Genomic DNA, 18,737 nt, shown 5'->3' with positions numbered 1-18,737 from the left:
CACTTGAAGGTCACTGTGCTCATGTCTCTTTTCTCTTTCTCTTTTTTTATTTGCAGCAGTGTGATCTGATCCAGTTCATGCGGGACCATAGTCGTGAGTATCTGTGTGTCATGGAACAGGAGCATCAGTGATTGGTGAGGGCTCCTAGGATGAAGGTAGTGTGGGTATGCAGAATCAGTAGGCTGAGTTCACCAGTGAAGAAGGCAGACATCGTCTGCAGCAGGCTTGTCGTGAGTGCCTGCTGTAGGAAGAGCTCGTGTCAAAGGTGGGAGGAAAAGACATGTGCCTCAGCTCATGAGTTGCGATTCAAACAGAGAGAGAAAGCATGCCTAGAGACCCACTCAAAAGGTATAAGAATTAGCTCACACTAGTATAACAATTACGTACAAAGGCCTGAGAAGGCATGGTGTTAAAGCGATGAACATGGGGGTTTGGGGTTAGTTGGTTAGTTAGTTAATGAAGTCTCCTTTGATGGAGGTAATTGAATCTGGTTATAGGGAAGTGATGGGAAGCGGCAAGAGAAGGGTTTCAGCAAAGGAATAAAGCAGGAGTCAGCAAAAATAGAGAGGTTGTCTTTGCTTATGAAGGAGAAAAAGCCCAGTGATCTCATTTCTGAAAATTTATACTAAGGAAATAAAGCAAAAAAAGGAAAAGATTATAGGTAAAGATGGTTGATGAAATATTATTCATTAGAGAAAAATGAATATACATTTAGACTGTTTAAACTTATAGAATAATTAGGTTATGGTGCAAAATATTAAGCAGATATGGTTTTTATGATGACTCGATCAGAATATGAAAAATATTGTCATTAAAACCCAGAAAAGTAAATTGGATCCTCCTTATTTTTACATATAGGTAAATATATATACACAGAGAAACAAGTACTAGAAGCAAAAGTAGAAAATGTAACAATTTATTGTGTTAGGGTGGTAGAATTTAAGATGATTTTTCTTTCTTCATGTTTGCATTGTGATTTATAGTAATGCTTGTACAGTCACAGTCAGAAGAATGTAAAATGGGAAAATCAAAGAGACTTTACTGAAGAAGACTGGATAAAAAAATGTAGAAATTGCAAGTGTGTGGCAAGGAAAGAACAACAAACAAGAAAAACAAGTTTAAAATCACTGTAAGGCCGGCAGAGGAGGCTCAGTATCACTGTCGATGAGGAGGCAGGGAAATCCAGTGGTAGGAAAGGCAAATCAATTGGTAGGAAAAGATGATGACTTTAAACATTTTAGAGGTAGAGAAATGTTGTGTAGGCCTTAAATTGAAATGATTTACAGGCAGCTGATGAAATGGGCCTCTAAGAAAGATGAGGATCAGGGGAAGAATCTCAGATGTTGAAGTCATTCAAGCACTTGTGTCCTTAGAGCCACATGGATGGATGAGGTTCCTAAGGATGTGAAACTAGAGAGACAGAAACAGAAACCCAAAGGCTGAACCCAGGGGGCTTAGGAAAAAGAATAGGGCCAGAGGACAGAAAATGGCCTTACAGAGATGAGGATGTACCGCCAAATGTGGGCAACTTGAAAAGAAGCAGGAAGAAGCCAATGGTGAGAAGATTCAAAGGGAGGGGAGCCATGTGAAAGACATTGCTTGAGAGGTAGAAAGGCTCTCCAGCACAGGGAGGAGGTGAGAACCAGGGCCTGGGGCCACAGCGAGAGGACAAAGGCAGAGCTGCTGTAGGGGAGGCCAGTGTGTGATAAAACTCCTCAAGGTGTTGCTGGTCTTCTCAGTGAAGTCAAATGATGTCTTCCCAAGGAAGATCAAAGGAGGTGGAAGGGGCCAGGGAGGTGAATACCTGCCCTTGGAGGGCTTGGGATTTGAAGAAAGTTTTCCAACATGAATGAAAGGAGTTAGCCAGGAAATTAGGGGGCCCAGGAGGAGTGGGTGGGTTCTATAAGCAGATGGGTGCTCATCGGAGAGCATGGAACTCTGGAATGCAGAACTGAGATGAGGATTTGGGTGATAGGCCTTAGAGCTAATTCAGAGGGCCTCACTTCATAAATGATGTCACCAAGGCCCTGCCAGGCTGGACGCCTGGTCTAACACTGTTTGCTCTTCAGTCCTGCAGCAGCTCTGCGACACAGGGATGAGGGCCCAGGTCCTGAGCTGGCGGCTGGGACCTTCTCCCCAGAATAAAATAAGAGATCTAGAAGGCTAGGGTGCAATAGGGAGAGGGACAGGGTGGTCGAGGATAAAACAGGAGGACCCAAGTGGTTAGAGTTTTGGAGGAGGAGGTGTAAGTAAAGAGGATTTTTAGGAAAAAATATATTTGAAAAGAAACACACTAAAAGAGGTCGAGCAGTTTCCCCAAAGTCACCCAGCTTTGCCAGACTCAAACCCATACAAGTGTCTATTTCCAGAGTCTGTGCTTCTAGCCTCACAGCTGGGTTGGAGGTTAACAAATGGAAGTTCTCAGTCAGAAAAAAGGCATCTGTCTCAGGCCTTGAGAAGCACAGGAGGCTGTGGGTTGTCTGCCAGGTGTTAGCATCTCAGGGCCACAGGATTAAGACAAAAAAAGGGTGTTAATAGGGTTGATGTGAGGGGAGCGTGTGCTGTGGGGCAGCAGGATGAAAGGCCACTCCGTTGCTGGTGCTAATAAAATCTTTTATTACATCGGCGTGACTCATTTGTGTCCTAGGAGTTGAGCAAAATGAACATGGAAATTGTCAGCCTGTACTTTCTTAAGGATTTACTAACATTTCCCCCTGATTTGTCTCACACTTACAGAGCAAATCACTTAGAGAAACCAGCTGCTGCTTTGCTCAGGAGATACCCTTGGGGGGATTCTCTCCTTTCTCTAGATATGGAGATCACTCAAACACAGGAGCTATATTTTTTTAGCAGAGACAAAGTTCATTTGGAAATCCCCACAGTTCCGCAGGAAAATAGAGGTTCCCAAGGTGTTCATCGGGGAAGAAAATAAGACCCCATGTTTTAGCCTTGTCTTGCTGTATGGCTCTCAGGAGACTGTAGGAAGAGAGACAAAACAAATTGAATTTTAGCTATCTTGCCACTTAATCAGAGGCTCACCTATTCTGCTTCTAAGATAAGTGATCAGTGTTTCAGATTTCAACCAAAATTCTGCTCAAGTTGGCTGGCCATGACTCACAAGGAGAATAGGTCAAGAAGATTCACAAATTAATAAAAGTCTGCATTTGTCTTGCTCAGTCCTTCAACCCTGGCTTCCAGTAATCTAGGAATAAGCCTCATTTGCGATTCGAGTCAAGCAAAATGTTAGATTTTGTTGAAATTTTGTTGTTTTGGATTATTGTTAGTCTGTGTTCCAAAAATGTAACAGACTCTTCTCTCTCTCTCATTTTTATAGCTTGTTGGAAAGGTGAGTATTCTTACCATACTATGTTTTTTGCTGCAATAATTACTGCATTCTGACAAGATTAATTTGAAAGAAACTCTTATCCCTATGGGAAAAAGGACTTCTTTCTTCTATGCAGACACTTCTGTCTTTTGGTTATGAATGAAATTGTCAATGTCATGTTTGGATCTGATTGTAAAATGGTGACACCTAGCCCCTAGCCCCTAGCCCCTTCACACTATTGTTCTATTTAGGTCCTGTCACAGTTTACACCTCACTTTTTTCACGGAGGAGGCCTTGTGTTGCTGGGGAATTCAGTGACAGGGCTCTCTGCCTGACCACATTCTATTGCTCTGTATGCTACTGACCCCATGGACACTGGCTTCTTGGACTAGTGATGTTTCCTTTCCTCCCTCTGACCCACATTCACACCTTTCATCTTGTCAAGTGCCCACCACTTGTAAACCTGACCCTGCCATGGATGGTCTTCTCGGGGCCTAGACTGCAGTTGGTGTTGATGATGCCTTAGATCCCTGGGATGACATTGTCCTTGAAGTTGAGCTCCTGGTCTCCAAGAGGCCTGCCAAGGTAGACCCACAGGGTCTTTGAGCTTATCCTAAAGTTTGGCACCATTTACTTTGGAATTTACATTTCAAAAGAAAAAAACCTTACTCATGTAAGTGCCCAATAAAACTTCATGGATTTGAATTAAGTTTATCAGGTACCCTGCTGGGCACTAGGAAAGGGAGAGAATAAAAATAAATAGAAAGTGATTCTGTCTTCTGGGAGAATCTGTGATGGTAGGTCAGTCTTGAATATGCTTGTCTGCCACTCCATTAATAATTTTTAGTATAGGGCTAAGAGATAAGGAATACTTCATTTCTCTAATTTTATTGTTCATTATTGCCTTCCATATTATAAAAATTTCTTCATAGTAAAATTCCTTGATTCAAAACACATCTCTAAACCAACACTTCCTCTTCTGTTTCTATTACTGGGATATGGGCTATTTCGAGTTTAATGTGCTTTGGGAGTTAGCCAGATTGGGGATAGTAGAACAGCCTGTACAGATAATGCTTATTTTTCAAATAATTCCTTTTTCTCTTCCTGTGTTCAGACTTTAACAAGGACTTTCAAAAGTTAGGTTTGATACATAGGGCAGATTCCCTATGAAATTCCTAAAGTTCAATCATCATAAGACTATTACGACTGAGTTGGGAATTGCAGACAGTCCCATTTTTATAATAGCTTGTTGCAAGCCTGCAGTGGTCCGTGATGCTCTCTTTCTCCTGCCACCCTCGCTTTCATTCAAAAGCTAGCTTTCATGAAGCCCCTGAGATCTCCTCTCTTTGGAAACAGCCTTTTTTCCTCTGAATCCCCATTAAGAATAAGCATCACTCTATACCTTGTAATATAATGATCCTCCCCAGTAAAAATTCCTTGAGGGCAGACCTGCATTTGGTTCATCTTTGCATCTACCTCACAGTGTATGTCACCCTGCTTTTCACATGGCGGTACTCAATAAATATTTGTTGCATAAGTGGATGGAGATCTTCCAGCTGACCTTTCCATTATTAGTAGAGAATTTCTGAAGATTTGTAGAAAGAGTAAACTTTCAAAATACCCAATAAGCCGTAATTTCTTTTTATTCATTTTTTAAAATTTATGTGCAGTAAAATTCACTTTTTTTATGTGAGTTCAGGTTTAACACATGCATAGATTAATGTAACCACCACCACGATCAGGATACAGAGCAGTTCCGTCAGCCCAAATACTCTATCCCATTGCTTGTTAAGTAGCAGCCTGATAGTGGACTGTGAGGTCTGAGCATCATATAGCCAAATATTAATGCTCTATATTTGTATAACACCTTCGAGCTAACAAAGCAGAAACCTTTCCTTCCTTCACATGTGGGTACCTCTCGTTCTAGAGCTGTATGTGACATTTGCATTTTCCTAGACCTCGGTGTCAACCAGCCTCACTGGAGTAAAGAGAATGAGAAAGGCTTTTGATCTAGTGAAATAACTTCATACTCTGCTTTTCATTTTTGTAGAAAAGTGTCCTCCGTATCCAACAGAGCTGGTGTTTGCCTTGGACCAGTCCTACGGTATCACAGAACAGAGATTTAATGAAATGAAGGACATCATCGCTTCTATTGTCAATGACCTTAACATCAGGGAAAATAATTGCCCTGTGGGAGCAAGTGTAGTTGTGGTTTCCTATGACTCCGACACCAACTATCTCATCCGTTGGTCTGACTACCATAGAAAGAAGCAACTCCTCCAGCTTCTTTCCCAAATAAAATATCAAATCCCCACAGAAGCCCGAGACATTGGTAATGCGATGAGGTTTGTGGCCCGAAATATTTTCAAGCGGACTTATCCAGGAGCCAACGTGAGGAGAGTTGCTGTGTTTTTTAGCAATGGACAAGCAGCCAGTAGGTCGTCCATCATCACAGCCACCATGGAGTTTAGCGCCCTGGATATCAGTCCAGCAGTCTTTGCTTTTAATGAAAGGAATTTCCTTGATGAGGCTTTTGGGGTAAGAACTTCCCTTGGCAACATCTTTATTTTTAAGATAGTGGTACTAGCAGGATGGGAGTAGTGGGGAGTAGGGGGAGATATGTGGCCTCTTGATCCTCTTTGCGGTTTTCATAGTTATGTTGTTATCAGGGTCCATGAAATCCAATACCTAATAACAGGAGTCAATCATAATAACAGCCACATTTGCTCTGCTCCTGCTGTGTGCCAGGCACTGTCCCTAGAGCTTTACATACATACTCATACATTCTCACTACACTCTGAAGTGAATACAATTGTTATCTCCATTTAAAAATGGGGAAACTGAGGCCCAGAGAGTTTGAGTGACTTCTTCAATTTTGTACAGCTACTAAATGGCTAAATCAAGATTCAAACTCAAGTCTGTCTGATAGAAAGGGCTGTGAATATGGTACTCTACCAGCCCTCTACAGCATTCGTGTTTCTCAAATCTGTCATCTGCTCTCTGTATCTCATTGAACAGCTGGTCTTAACCTGTGATGGATGAAGTTTAGGGGATCTTTGAACCCTTAATGTTGTGTAAAACATTTGATGTGTATGAACATTTTTCCCAAGAGAAGTTCCATCCCTTTGGATTCACCGATTCTCCTGAGATCTCTGCTTCCCGCCCCCGCAAAAAAAAAAAACAACTGAAGAACCTCTCCACTTACTGTTCTACTATTTTTAAATATATTCAGATTATCCATGAAGTACATGCTCCTGGAGCTGGGTGAAGCCGTCACGTCATCCAGGAGGTCATAAAGGTCTATTTTCAAACAAATACACGTATTTCTACCATAAAAAGAAAACGAAATCCTCTATAACGTGAAAAGATCAATCTGCTCATAACACATTCAAGAATTTTTTGGAAATAGGAGCCACAGGGAGAGTCACAATTGATCCTGACAAAAAGGATTGTAGGAAGTCGAAGTTTTTTCTGCAACAATAATTACCTCCCAATATACTAGATAGTTAATTTACAAATAGTCCCCAACTTACAATAGTTTGACTTATGATTTTTTGACTTTACCATGGTGCTAAAGCAGTACGTATTCATAGAAACTGTACTTCAAATTTTGAATTTTGATCTTTTCCCCCGCTAGTGATCTGCAGTATGATACTTTCTTATGATGCTGGGCAGGGGCAGTGAGCAGCAGCTCCCAGTCAGTCATGCGATCATGAGGGTGAACAACCGATACACGTACAACCATTCTGTTTTTCACTTTCAGTACAGTATTCAATAAATTACATAAGATATTCAACACTTATTATAAAACAAGCTTTGTATTAGATGATTTTGCCCAACTGTGGGCTAAAGAAAGTGTTCTGAGCACGATTAAGGTAGGCTAGGCTAAGCTGTGATGTTCGGTAGATTAAGTGTATTAAATGCATTTTTGACTTACAGTATTTTCAATTTATGATTAGTTTATCAGGATGTAACCCCATCGTAAGTTGAGGAAGATCTGTATTTGTTATGCTATGGTATATGTCCCCCCACTAGAATGTAAGGTAGAGATTTTATCTGCTTTATGCATTTCTGTATCCCCAGCACCTAGAACAATACCTATAAACAATATAGGCACATTATATTGTACCTATAACATTATAAATGAATGAATGAAGAACACGTGGTTTACTTCTGTGAATAAACTTTCTTGATTTACCAAGGCAACATTTAGTCTTTACTTGGGGGACCACCAAGGTCAAATATACAATAATGCCCAAAGCATCCAATTTCATGAAGAGTAGAGAGTAGGAATGTAGTAAATACTTTCTAACCATAAGACTGGAATGACTATAAATATTTCCAAATGGTCACTCAGCACTTTACATAAAAACAGAGGGTGTGGCTTTTCTAAGCCTTTAATTTCCCAAGGGAGAGGGAGAAACAGTATGAACATCTTTGTGGATTGAGAAATACCCTCACCCCCACCAGGGAATGATAGATTTCTTTCATTGTAATAAAAGTATCTGCCTTGCATGGTGCCTCGCACAGAGAAATGGTCAATAAATAGTTATTGACTCACTGACTGAATAAATGAATGAATGAATGCTATATATTGCCCATTTCAGTGAATATTAAAGCAAAAAAACTAATCAAGAAACAGACAATCAGGTAGTATACTACTAAGAATTTTGAATAGGCTTAGTGTCTTCTGTCTACTGCCTTTCGAAATAGACTTCTAGTTGGAATTTGTGATTGGGGAAGTCCAATTGACATGTGAAAGATGTGCCTTCTAGATAGTGTGATTGGGGTGGAAATAGTTGAAATCACTACTTCAAGAGGCCAAAGGAAACTTGTGAATGTAAAATTTCTGCAGGACCCAACTTCAGGGGCTGATGTGTGGTACATAATCAGCTGGTACATAATCAGAAGCATGTAAAAATTCAGTGCAGAATTGCAAGCTTGGAAATGAGTGAGATTTTAATACTTGCCCTCGTGGGTGAATCTGGTGGTTATCTTGTGGCAGTTTTCTCTTCATTAAAAAAGGGGTGCTGATACCTGTTCTGTATATTTCTTTGGGTTATGTTTAGGAAAAAAGGGAGATTGTGTGTGTGTGTGTGTGTGTGTGTATAAAGATGCACTGAATAGAGCAAAGGGCTATAATGCAAGGTAATGGTGATTAATTAGGTGTTTTTCAAACTAATTCTTAAAGTGGATTCACAGTGGCTTCCTGATAATGACTAAGAAAATGAGCAAATAAGCATATGCTTCTTTTTCAATACAGTTTGACAACACTGGAACATTTCAGGTGATTCCAGTTCCTCCAAATGGGGAATATGAACCACTGGAAAGACTTCGGCATTGTACACTTTGCTATGGTAAGACCAATGAGAAGAATTCATTGTGTTGAAATACTTAAATGCCTTTCGTGTGAGTTATTAAATCTGGCTTTATCAGAGATTTCTATTTTTGATTATAGATTCTATCGTAAGTTTTCCAGTCTTTCAACACTGTATGTCAGGGTTTCAATTTCTGTAATGTTTGGAGTTTCCATAGAATGTGAAAATTGGTTTAGAAGATTGTTCCAATTGATGTGGTTTTCTTTGGGGACAATTTGGTAGTTTGATCAAAAGCCTCTAAAATATTGAGAATATTTTCTAAATGAGTTTGGACCTGACTTGTAGACTTCAAATTTACATGCTACCTACATCTGCTTTCAACAAAGACCTTCCCAAATTTCTGCCACAGAAATTTGGCCACAGAAATACTGGGACATTGAAAATTGCTCATTAATTTAAATGATGTGAGATTGAAGAGGTAATTGATCAGATTATTAATTATTGGTAATCAGTCACCGAATCATTTGAAAAAGGTCTCAAACAACAGTGTCTTGTTGTGCTGACATTGAACCAATGATGAGTCTTTTTATGTGTTTTCAGATAAGTGTTTTCCAAATACTTGCATCGAAGAAGTATTTGTGCCTGAAAAGTCATACATGGATGTAGCCTTCATCTTAGATAATTCTCGGAATATAGCAAATGATGAGTTTAAAGCTGTAAAAGCCTTGGTGAGCTCAATGCTTGACAACTTTGACATTGCTTCAGACCCTTTAACTTCAGACTCTGGTGATAGAATTGCCTTGTTAAGCTATTCTCCTTGGAATAATTCTAGGAGAAAGAAGGGTGCAATAAAAACAGAGTTTGAGTTTACAACTTATGACAACCAAGTCCTAATGAAGAACCACATCCAGACTTCCCTCCAGCAGCTAAATGGAGAAGCCACCATTGGCCAAGCCCTACAGTGGATCATGGAGACTCTCTTCCCAAGAACACCCAACCTTAGAAAACACAAGGCTATCTTTGTGGTCTCAGCTGGAGAAAATCATGAGAGAATGGAATTCTTAAAGAAGATGACTCTAAGGGCCAAGTGTCAAGGCTATGTCATATTTGTGATTTCCCTGGGCTCTACACATAGGGACGACATGGAGGAGTTAGCCAGCTACCCACTTGATCACCATCTGATACAGCTCGGGAGAATTCACAAACCAGATCTGGATTATGTTGTGAAGTTTTTAAAGCCATTTGTATACTCAGTCCGACGTAAGTCATTATTTTGTTTTTCCTCTGTCGTAATAAATTAGTGTTTGTTAATAGTATTGATAACCTAACTTATCTTTGTGTTTATAGCTAACCCAAATATATGAATTTGATGGTGGGATGGGGACAGGGACAGGACATATCCTGGTAATATCCTGTTTATACCTTGGTCATAATACTTTGAGACCTTTTTCATGATAGAATGTCTCTTAGCTAAAATCTCAGCACCAGAAAGCGCAGAGTGATTGGAGGTCTCCTGAGCCACACTCGCTCAACCTAAAGAAGTTTTAGCAGCTCTTAGATGGTCTCCAGGATGAGCATTGAAATAAAAATTTTCCCTGCTACACCTGGTTTGTTTCCATCATTGGCACACCCTGGAGACCTGTGTGAGGATGTAAAGATGGCACAGTCCTGTGCTGCTCCCAAAGAGTCTGACTATACAAATCACATAGAAATCTTGTTAAAATGCAGCTTCTGATTCAGTATGTCTAGGGTGAAGCCTGAGATTCCACATTTCTAACAGGTTCCCAAGTGATGTCAATGCTTCTTGTCTAAGAATGACATTTTGAATAGCAAGGCTCTAGGCCAATGGACTACAAAGTGTCACCCATTGGGTGGATGCTAGTCCACAAACTGATCTGTGAAGAGGGAAACACAGAAATCAAGAGTAAGCATCTAGAAACTTTTAAAGCAATTTGTCATTGCCATGGCATAAAGTGCATGAACAGTGGACTCTATCTCACTGAACAAGATATAAACCAAACGTATCAATCTGCAAAGGATTAGAAATAAAACTACCTTGTCCTTCACCACAAATAGTTTGGAAAACACTCTAGAGTAGTGGTTCTCAACTGGGGATGATTTTGCCCCCTAGAGGACGTTTGGAAATGTCTGGAGACATTTTTGGTTGTTGCAACTGAGGGAGAGGATACTACTGGTATCTAGCAGGTAGAGACTAGGACTGCTGCTAAACATCCTACAATGCACAGGACACTCCCCGCAGGAAAGAGTGATCCAGTCCAAAATGTCAGTAGCACTGAGGTTGAGAAACCCAGCTCTAGAAGATCCCACAGAATCAGAGCTGAACCTGTTCTTTTTGAAAATTGGACAGGTTTAGAGTTAAGTTCTGCTGGAACCAATCCCACCGCGCTAGAATTCTGAAGTTGCCCTGGTCTTCAAGGAGTCTCCAACACCACCGCAGTGACAATGTTGTGAGAGTTCACTCTTCGTTGCAGAGAGTCACCTTTCTCCTGTGACTCATATTCAATTGGAGAATCCAATAATTGCCTTTTTGGGAATATCATGTGATTTCTTTAACTCTAAATGCCTTCAATTGCATTATGCACCATTATATTATGTAAAAATAAAGAAAAAAATGCTTCTAATTAAATGTTGACATCAACTTTTCTATTAGAGTTATTTTATAGTAATTGAAAGAGTTCTTTTAGACTATCATATATCATTCTTGTGCATGCATAAAAAGGGAATATATGTGAACTAGACTGTTTAAGGCATTCCTAACACTTCTTATTCAAAATCTGACTCTTGTGAGCTCTTTCTTGACTCAGAGTCATGGATATCCATCTTTTTCCATGCAATATTGTTCTTTGGGCCATCAAGATTGATAATGATGCAGCAATTTTGAAAGACTCTATAAAGTAACTCAAAACTGGTCTTGCTGGGCTCTTAAGTGGCTTTGTGATCAAGTAAAACTAGCTTACGGCTGATTTCCCCCTGAGCAATGCTGTTAAACACATCCAATTCACTGCCTTCCCATAACCACGTGGTTTGTAGGGATTAAACTACTCCCCTACTTATGGGAATTTTTTCTAAACTACTGACCCCGATTCTACAAGTTTTAGTGCTGGCACATTTGCTGTTCCCACAAGCACAGGCAATAGTAACTGCATCACAATTCCTGCCTCACTAACAGCAACTGTCAAATGCAATTGATTAGAAGACACAGTCTCATTTTGGGAAAAAAAATGCTCATCTCAGAACTAAAGAAATACGATTATTATAAAACCATAAACGTTCTCTGAGACATTTCCATGGAGTCTTGGATCATTTGATGGTCAAAGGCCTCCTTTAACTAAAAAACTATTTCTTTTCCTGAATGAGGGGAAAAAACGATATACGTCTCAATATTCCACAGTTTATAGAACAAACAATGGGAAAGGGGTAAAGGGACATATTATTTAGGTCAGTAAGCTAAAATCTTTTCTGTGATTATTTTTCTCCTAGGAAATCAGTGTTAATTGGTGCAGAAGCACAGAAATAGCATCATGTAATAAAATATTACTTTTTCTATGTTTGATCCATTAGCATAAGTCTGAGTGAAAAAGCTTTATAGAGTCAGAATAAAATTTCCCTTAGATTATGTTAGCCTGAGCATATGGGAATCATGTGTCTCTGCATCACAATTAACTCGTAAATGAGAGGAGGTCTGTTTCCAGGACCTCCTGGTAATTCTTTGGCTGCAAAGCACTCTAAAATCAAGTTTTGAATGCTATTTCTAGTTGCTACTATTTTCTGTTTTCACCCCAAACAAATTTTGCTGAAATATTTTAGTGATATTTATTGCTTCAAGAGGATTCCTGTTGGGATTCTCTTTACCTAGCAAACACAATTTCTAGCTTAAAAATCTAACTATAACTTTGCTCTCTCAATAGGAGGATTCAATCAGTACCCACCACCGATGCTTGAGAATGCCTGTAGACTCATCCATTCAGAAGGAGAGGATGATCAAAATAGCGATCTCCTGTGAGTTAGAAAGCTCTTATATTTACAAGTGACTGTTAATTGACTGATGATTTATAACTGGCTGATGGCAGGTTACTAGGTTGAGTAAGCTAATAAGGTCTCTAAGTAAAGGTTTTTCCTGTATTCCATTTTCTGTAGCAGAAGTTACACATCTAGCATGCTCTCTCTATCAAAGTTTTTATAACATCCTCATGAGCTTTCTTACCATTTTGCCTTTGAATTCATGGTTTCTTCAGAAATTCCCACTTTGAAATTTACCCCAGAATAGAACCCACAGTTTAGCCTCAACCCACCTCAGCCTCACTTCCCATGTCTCCCACCATAAGTGCTGCATTCTGGCTACACTGGACTCTTGTCTGCAAGGTGTGAACTGTTGTTTTACCCTCCTGGGCCTCTGGTCACACTGCCTGGGACCCTGTTCCTTCCAGTGAAACCCGTCTTTCATGGCCCTGATTAAAGCTGTCTCCTCTTTGAAGCTCATCTTTACTCTCAGTCAAAATCCATAGTTTCTCCCTTTTTTGTACCTTTTTATACCTCTGCTGAGGCTCTTATTACAGTTTATCCCAATGTCTTGTCTCACTGAAGTCTGGGCTGCATATGATTCATTGTTTCATCCTCAGAACCTAGCATAAAAGACCCGACGATATAATTTCACCTGTAAATAATTTTCCTTAAAATTCTATCCTAAAAAGAAATATATAAATAATTAATCTGAATGAATCTTGAACCTCAAACAGCACGAGAGTGGCCCATTTGGTTGCTCTCTTTTCTCTCTATACTTCCCTGAGCTTGGAATCCCTGACTGCAGCCCTGTGATAGCCCAGATTTAGGCCCATAAATACTCCATCCTCTCAGACTGCAATTAAGCAAAGAGCTTCTCAGAACAGATAAGGTCTCTTACCCACATCCAGAAGCAAAATGGCAAGATGAAGCGTTCCTCAGCATTCGTGCGAGTACATGTTCCTCCAATGTCAGATTTCATTTACTCGGTAGTTTAGGAAGGAAGTGTCCAGCAGCCAACAACTTCTGAGGGACACTATGGCACTGATGTCATGAAGCAGTGTTCCCCAACACTGAATAACTCATAAACTCATTTAAAGGAAAATCGATTCTTACAGAACTGCAGATATTATAATGTTATTTAAATCTGTATAAACATAAAGCTAGCTGAAAATACCTTATGCTTATAGTTCTTGTGCAACTATCAACCCAAAACAAATTTGTGCAGCAAAGTCAATAAGATACAAATTTAAAACACTAATTTAATATAATAGATGATTCTGCTTTGCCGAAATAAAATTCCTGAAAACTAAAAAGATATGGTCCATATTGGTGAAATACATAAAATATGATGCATGCTGCAGAGCTACATCCACTTTCAGCGTGCCTGCTAGGTTGCATGATAACTTGATTCCTCAGCACTTGTCTTTACCTGCACTACTGCAAAATTACCCATACTATGTGTCATGATAGCATTTGGTTTTCACTTGGTGTGAATGTATTATTCATGTATTATGTCTGACTTTTTCCCCTGTCCTCATTAACTCTCAACAGTTAAAATTGTACTACTGGGTGCCAAACACCAGTATCAAATACAAATATAAACATGGACATTGAAATTGCATAAAGTTCCTTGAATAGAATAAAAATAAAGATAAACTTATATTGTATATGCTTTATATCATAATCTAAATAAAAACACAATGTTCTCAATTATCACAGAGAACTCAAACTCTTAAGAATATAAATGTAGACACCATTTTAAGAGTCATGATGTCAATGAGATATGTTTTATATAGTCTATTCTTCTCAGAGTAGTTCTTGGTAAATTAAATGATTGTTTTCTATATTTTCTGTGGTGATTGATGTCAGTCTGAGACACAATATTTGGTTGTTCCAAATAACCTATGATTGAGTTTCTCATCATTTATCTAAAAATCTGTGGCAAATCAGACTTGGTTTATTCCAAAGTAGTATTTCATAGGCTATAAGCAGGTGGGGGAAAAGGAAGAATAAATGGGAATTTTTTAATTTATCAATTTATACTTTTTTAATAATAAGTATAACAAATATTAGTGAATTATTTGATGAAATGAATTTAGAGTTGTACCACTCACTTGTTTTTTTCCTAAGAAATAATCAACTATATTAAGTTGCTGGGATATTTTGTTTGCATTCCCCAAAGTTACCCTCATGCACCTAAAACTTTCCTTTTTGTCTTCTAGATTTACTACTGAGCCACATGAGGTTTCTTTAAGACAGAACAGCTTCACTGGCCGGGAATTAAGTGCTGAGAGAGACTCATCTTTTGTCTTGGAGGATAACGGAAGTGACCATTTGGTTTACGTTCCAAGCCAAATGTTTGTGCCACAGGAATTAATGATTAAATATGAAAAACATAAGGATTCTAAAGGAATTGCAAGTCTCACTTCTGGTAAGGAAATGAAAAGTTACGGTGGAAATTTTTAAGTAACAGGTCCTTGTCTTTTAACACTAGTGGAGAATCACATAAATTGAAGCTGATATCTAAAGCAACTTTTTTCAAGTTCAGGATGGTAGCTACAACTACTGCTTTTGTTGAAAGTGAAGATTTAAATGGTGACAGGCACCACTAAGGAGATTGCTGATGTCAGCTCTAAGAAATATCCCTGATGTTCTCACGAGACTTAAGATTTCTCTAGATTCCACAACTTAAAATGTTAGTGTGATGTAGAAGGAGGCAATATAGAGAGCATCAGAGCAAAGGAGGGATTAAAATGACTTTGAAAGTTGGCCTGGCCAGTCCCCCAGAATTTGTGATTGCATGAGAAGGTATAAGTTAAATTTTTAAGTACCTGGAAATGATAAAGCATAAACTCCCCCATTGCCTACTCTATATATTTGAATGGTAAAGCATTAATACCTTTTGTCAGGATTTAATAGTTTCAAATAAATCAGATACATAGGAGTTTTGTCTGTATTTTCATTAAAAAGGGTGACATTCTAAACAGACTATTCAGCCATTCCACCTATGCGTCTGGAGTCTTCCAAAAGTTCTTTTGGCCAGAGTGCCAGCATTTAAAGCATTGTGATAAATATCATGTGTGGTGTTAGAATATGCACGTTTAAAAGAAAAAGGGGCCAATTTCATGCCAATTATTCATTCTTAGTGGCTTTCTTAGATAGATAAATTTTCTTTTCCTTGGGTTCAATACTCATGTTCCCACACTTTCCCCCCCGTTTCTGAATTATAAATATTTGAACTTTATCTTTAAAACAGCTGAACTTTGGGCCGGCCCCGTGGCTTAGCAGTTAAGTGCCCGCCCTCCGCTGCTGGCGGACCAGGTTCGGATCCCGGGCGTCCACCGACACACTGCTTCTCCGGCCATGCTGAGGCCGTGTCCCACATACAGCAACTAGAAGGATGTGCAGCTATGACATACAACTATCTACTGGGGCTTTGGGGGAACAAAATAAATAAATTAAAAAAATTAAAACAGCTGAACTTTCTTTGTAGAAGCTAGAATTAAGAATTAAAAAGTCAATCAATCATTAGTTGAAAAACAAGGCTCAGAAAAGAGGTAATACAGTAAACCTGGATGTATGTAATATGATGGCATTAAGGCATTCAGATGTGTATATTTTTTAGCTGAAACAATTTTTTATTGTCTTATAGACGTAGCTTAAGGAAGAGAGTAAAATATTTGTTCGTTTTAATAGATGTAGTTAATTTTAGGTGTTTATTTTAATGATATGGGAATTACAACAGCCCTCAAGGCACAGGAATTTATTAAGTTTGATTTAAAAAGAAGAAAAAGAAAATGAGAAGTAGTTTTGGCAGTGTTAGAATACCAAACCGTCATTCGTGATAGTTTTGTTAGAGGTAAGCATTCTGAAGTCTAATAACTCAGAAATGTGAATCTTCTCAGGAAAGACAGCTATCTGGATATTTAAGAAAGAAAAAAAGAAAAGAAACTCTTCTTTGCAGCCATCTTTAATGACCATTGTGCAGTAATAATAGACTTTTCATTTGATTTTTTGGATATCTGGAAATTGAGATACTCGTAGCCAGTGTAAGGTCCAATTTGGCCAGAAAAAAAAAATTGTATATGGCTCTCTAGTAGGAAAAAGTGTAAATTGTCAGTTACCCCTACCCCACCCACTTTCTCCTGCAGTGAGTTGAAGTGGGCTGGGAGTTCCAGGGAGGATTGTGTCAGATTGTGATAGCCTGGAAACAGTGCGAGTCTCATATATTTTTATGAGACTCATATCATAAGGATATCATATATTTTTTATCCTTTAAAGATCATCAAGTGTTGTCTAGGGACTTTGTGCTGTTCCTGTCTTTCTTTGTTTAGCCAGTTGCCAAAACCTGCTGAGAACTTTCTGTATAAGGTGCTGTCCTCGTGGAGAGTAAATTGTGGTTCAGATATTTTATTCAGTCACTAAGAGATGAGCTTTGATAAGTTCCAGATGTATTGCGCAAATAAAAGGTCGATAACTTTCGGAAGCCTCTCCATATGCTGTGCTAGTTACTCATTTATAATGTGATTCTTATGGCTGATGGCTGATCTTTCTGCCCTTGAGCTGAGTCTTGGAGGAAAGTCGGAAATCTTAAGCATTTAAAAAATTTACAGAGTTCCCAGAGTCCTGTGGGCTGGCGATGAGTTGTGTATCACTCTCTTACACAAGAAGCACACCCACTATCTCTCTCTACCTATGCCTCTCCCTCTGCCTCTTTCTACCTGCTCTGACTTCCAAGTTCATCTTCAATTCCATCACCTTTCCTGGCCCTTGCCACTCCTTACAGCAGCTCAAGGACAATCTGTATCAGAATCACCTGGAAGTCCTCCATAAGCACAGATTCCTAAGCCCTCCTCAGATCTGCTGTTTCATATTTAGGGGTGTGAGTGGCAAGGAAAAAGCTACAAGCTTTAAAACCACCATAGGTGGGCCGGCCTCGTGGCTTAGTGGTTACGTGCACGCGCTCCGCTACCGGCAGCCCGGGTTCGGATCCCAGGCGCGCACTGACGCACCGCTTCTCCAGCCATGCTGAGGCTGTGTCCCACATACAGCAACTAGAAGGATGTGCAACTATGACATACAACTATCTACTGGGGCTTTGGGGAAAAAAAAGGAGGAGGATTGGCAATAGATGTTAGCTCAGAACTGGTCTTCCTCAGCAAAAAGAGGAGGATTAGCATGGATGTTAGCTCAGGGCTGATCTTCCTCACAGGAAAAAAAAAAACAAAAAAACCACCATAGGTGATTTTCGTATGTCTTCAAGTTTGAGATCCACTATCCCAGTGGTTCTCAAAGTGTGGTCCCTAAACCAGCAGCATCAGCATCACCTGGGAACTCGTTAGACATGCAGGTTCTCAGCACACATCCCAGACCTACTGAAGCAGAAACTCGGGTGGGGCTCAGCGATCAGGCTTAACAAGCAGCACAGCTGATTCTGATATAGGCTGAAGTTTAAGGCCACTGCTCATCCTACCACTTTGGTGTGCCAGCTTTGCTCTGTGATCTCAATGGAGCTGAAAGCAATTGGGTATTTAGTAGCACAGAACAGAAGTTCTGTTTCCAGAGAATGCCTGTTTCCAAAGGGTTCCAGGTGAACTGGATTATAATTTTATTTCACTCATCCAAGACCACTGAACATTCATCCCTCCATCCGTCCATCCATCCAACACGTATCTAACAAAATGCTGTTTAAGATCCAAATATGGAGAGATCATCTAGTGATACTGTCGCGTTTTGACCACGACATCTGCAATGTAAAGTTTCCTTGGAAAATTCAGTCCCTCCTAATTACTACTTACTGACGGACTGCACATAGTTTTTTGGAATTATGTAATGAAAAATGTGTGGTTTAATTCTAATTAAATTGCAGCTGTTGCTCAGTGTTGAGACTCGCACTTTCATCACAGGTGCTATTTTCACCAATATTTAAGATACGGTTAGTCTACTTTCAAGAATAAAGGACAGGATAATTTGTAATGAATGTTAAAGACCAACCGAGACTCAGCCTAGGGTTCACTCACAGCTTCAAGCAGTCTCAGGCCTTAGGATAGCTTCAGCTGACGTTCTTTTCA

At 39.5% G+C, this 18,737-nt stretch overlaps 1 protein-coding gene across 1 annotated transcript in view; it reads left to right on the top strand.

Annotated features, from left to right (window-relative positions):
- The window catches only part of COL6A5 (collagen type VI alpha 5 chain), a 90,937-nt gene that overhangs the window by 50,280 nt on the left and 21,920 nt on the right, over positions 1-18,737 (top strand). Inside the window, exons 30-36 of the mRNA XM_058553328.1 lie at positions 57-93; positions 3,335-3,346; positions 5,376-5,863; positions 8,589-8,682; positions 9,244-9,903; positions 12,573-12,663; positions 14,889-15,097. Coding sequence (XP_058409311.1) covers positions 57-93; positions 3,335-3,346; positions 5,376-5,863; positions 8,589-8,682; positions 9,244-9,903; positions 12,573-12,663; positions 14,889-15,097 — 1,591 coding nt within the window. The remainder of the gene's footprint in view (positions 1-56; positions 94-3,334; positions 3,347-5,375; positions 5,864-8,588; positions 8,683-9,243; positions 9,904-12,572; positions 12,664-14,888; positions 15,098-18,737) is intronic.

The sequence above is a fragment of the Diceros bicornis genome, chromosome 2 (assembly GCF_020826845.1).
Source record: "Diceros bicornis minor isolate mBicDic1 chromosome 2, mDicBic1.mat.cur, whole genome shotgun sequence".
Lineage (NCBI taxonomy): Eukaryota > Metazoa > Chordata > Mammalia > Perissodactyla > Rhinocerotidae > Diceros > Diceros bicornis.
Note: the sequence above shows the minus strand (reverse complement) of the source record. Positions and strands in the feature narration are given on the sequence as shown.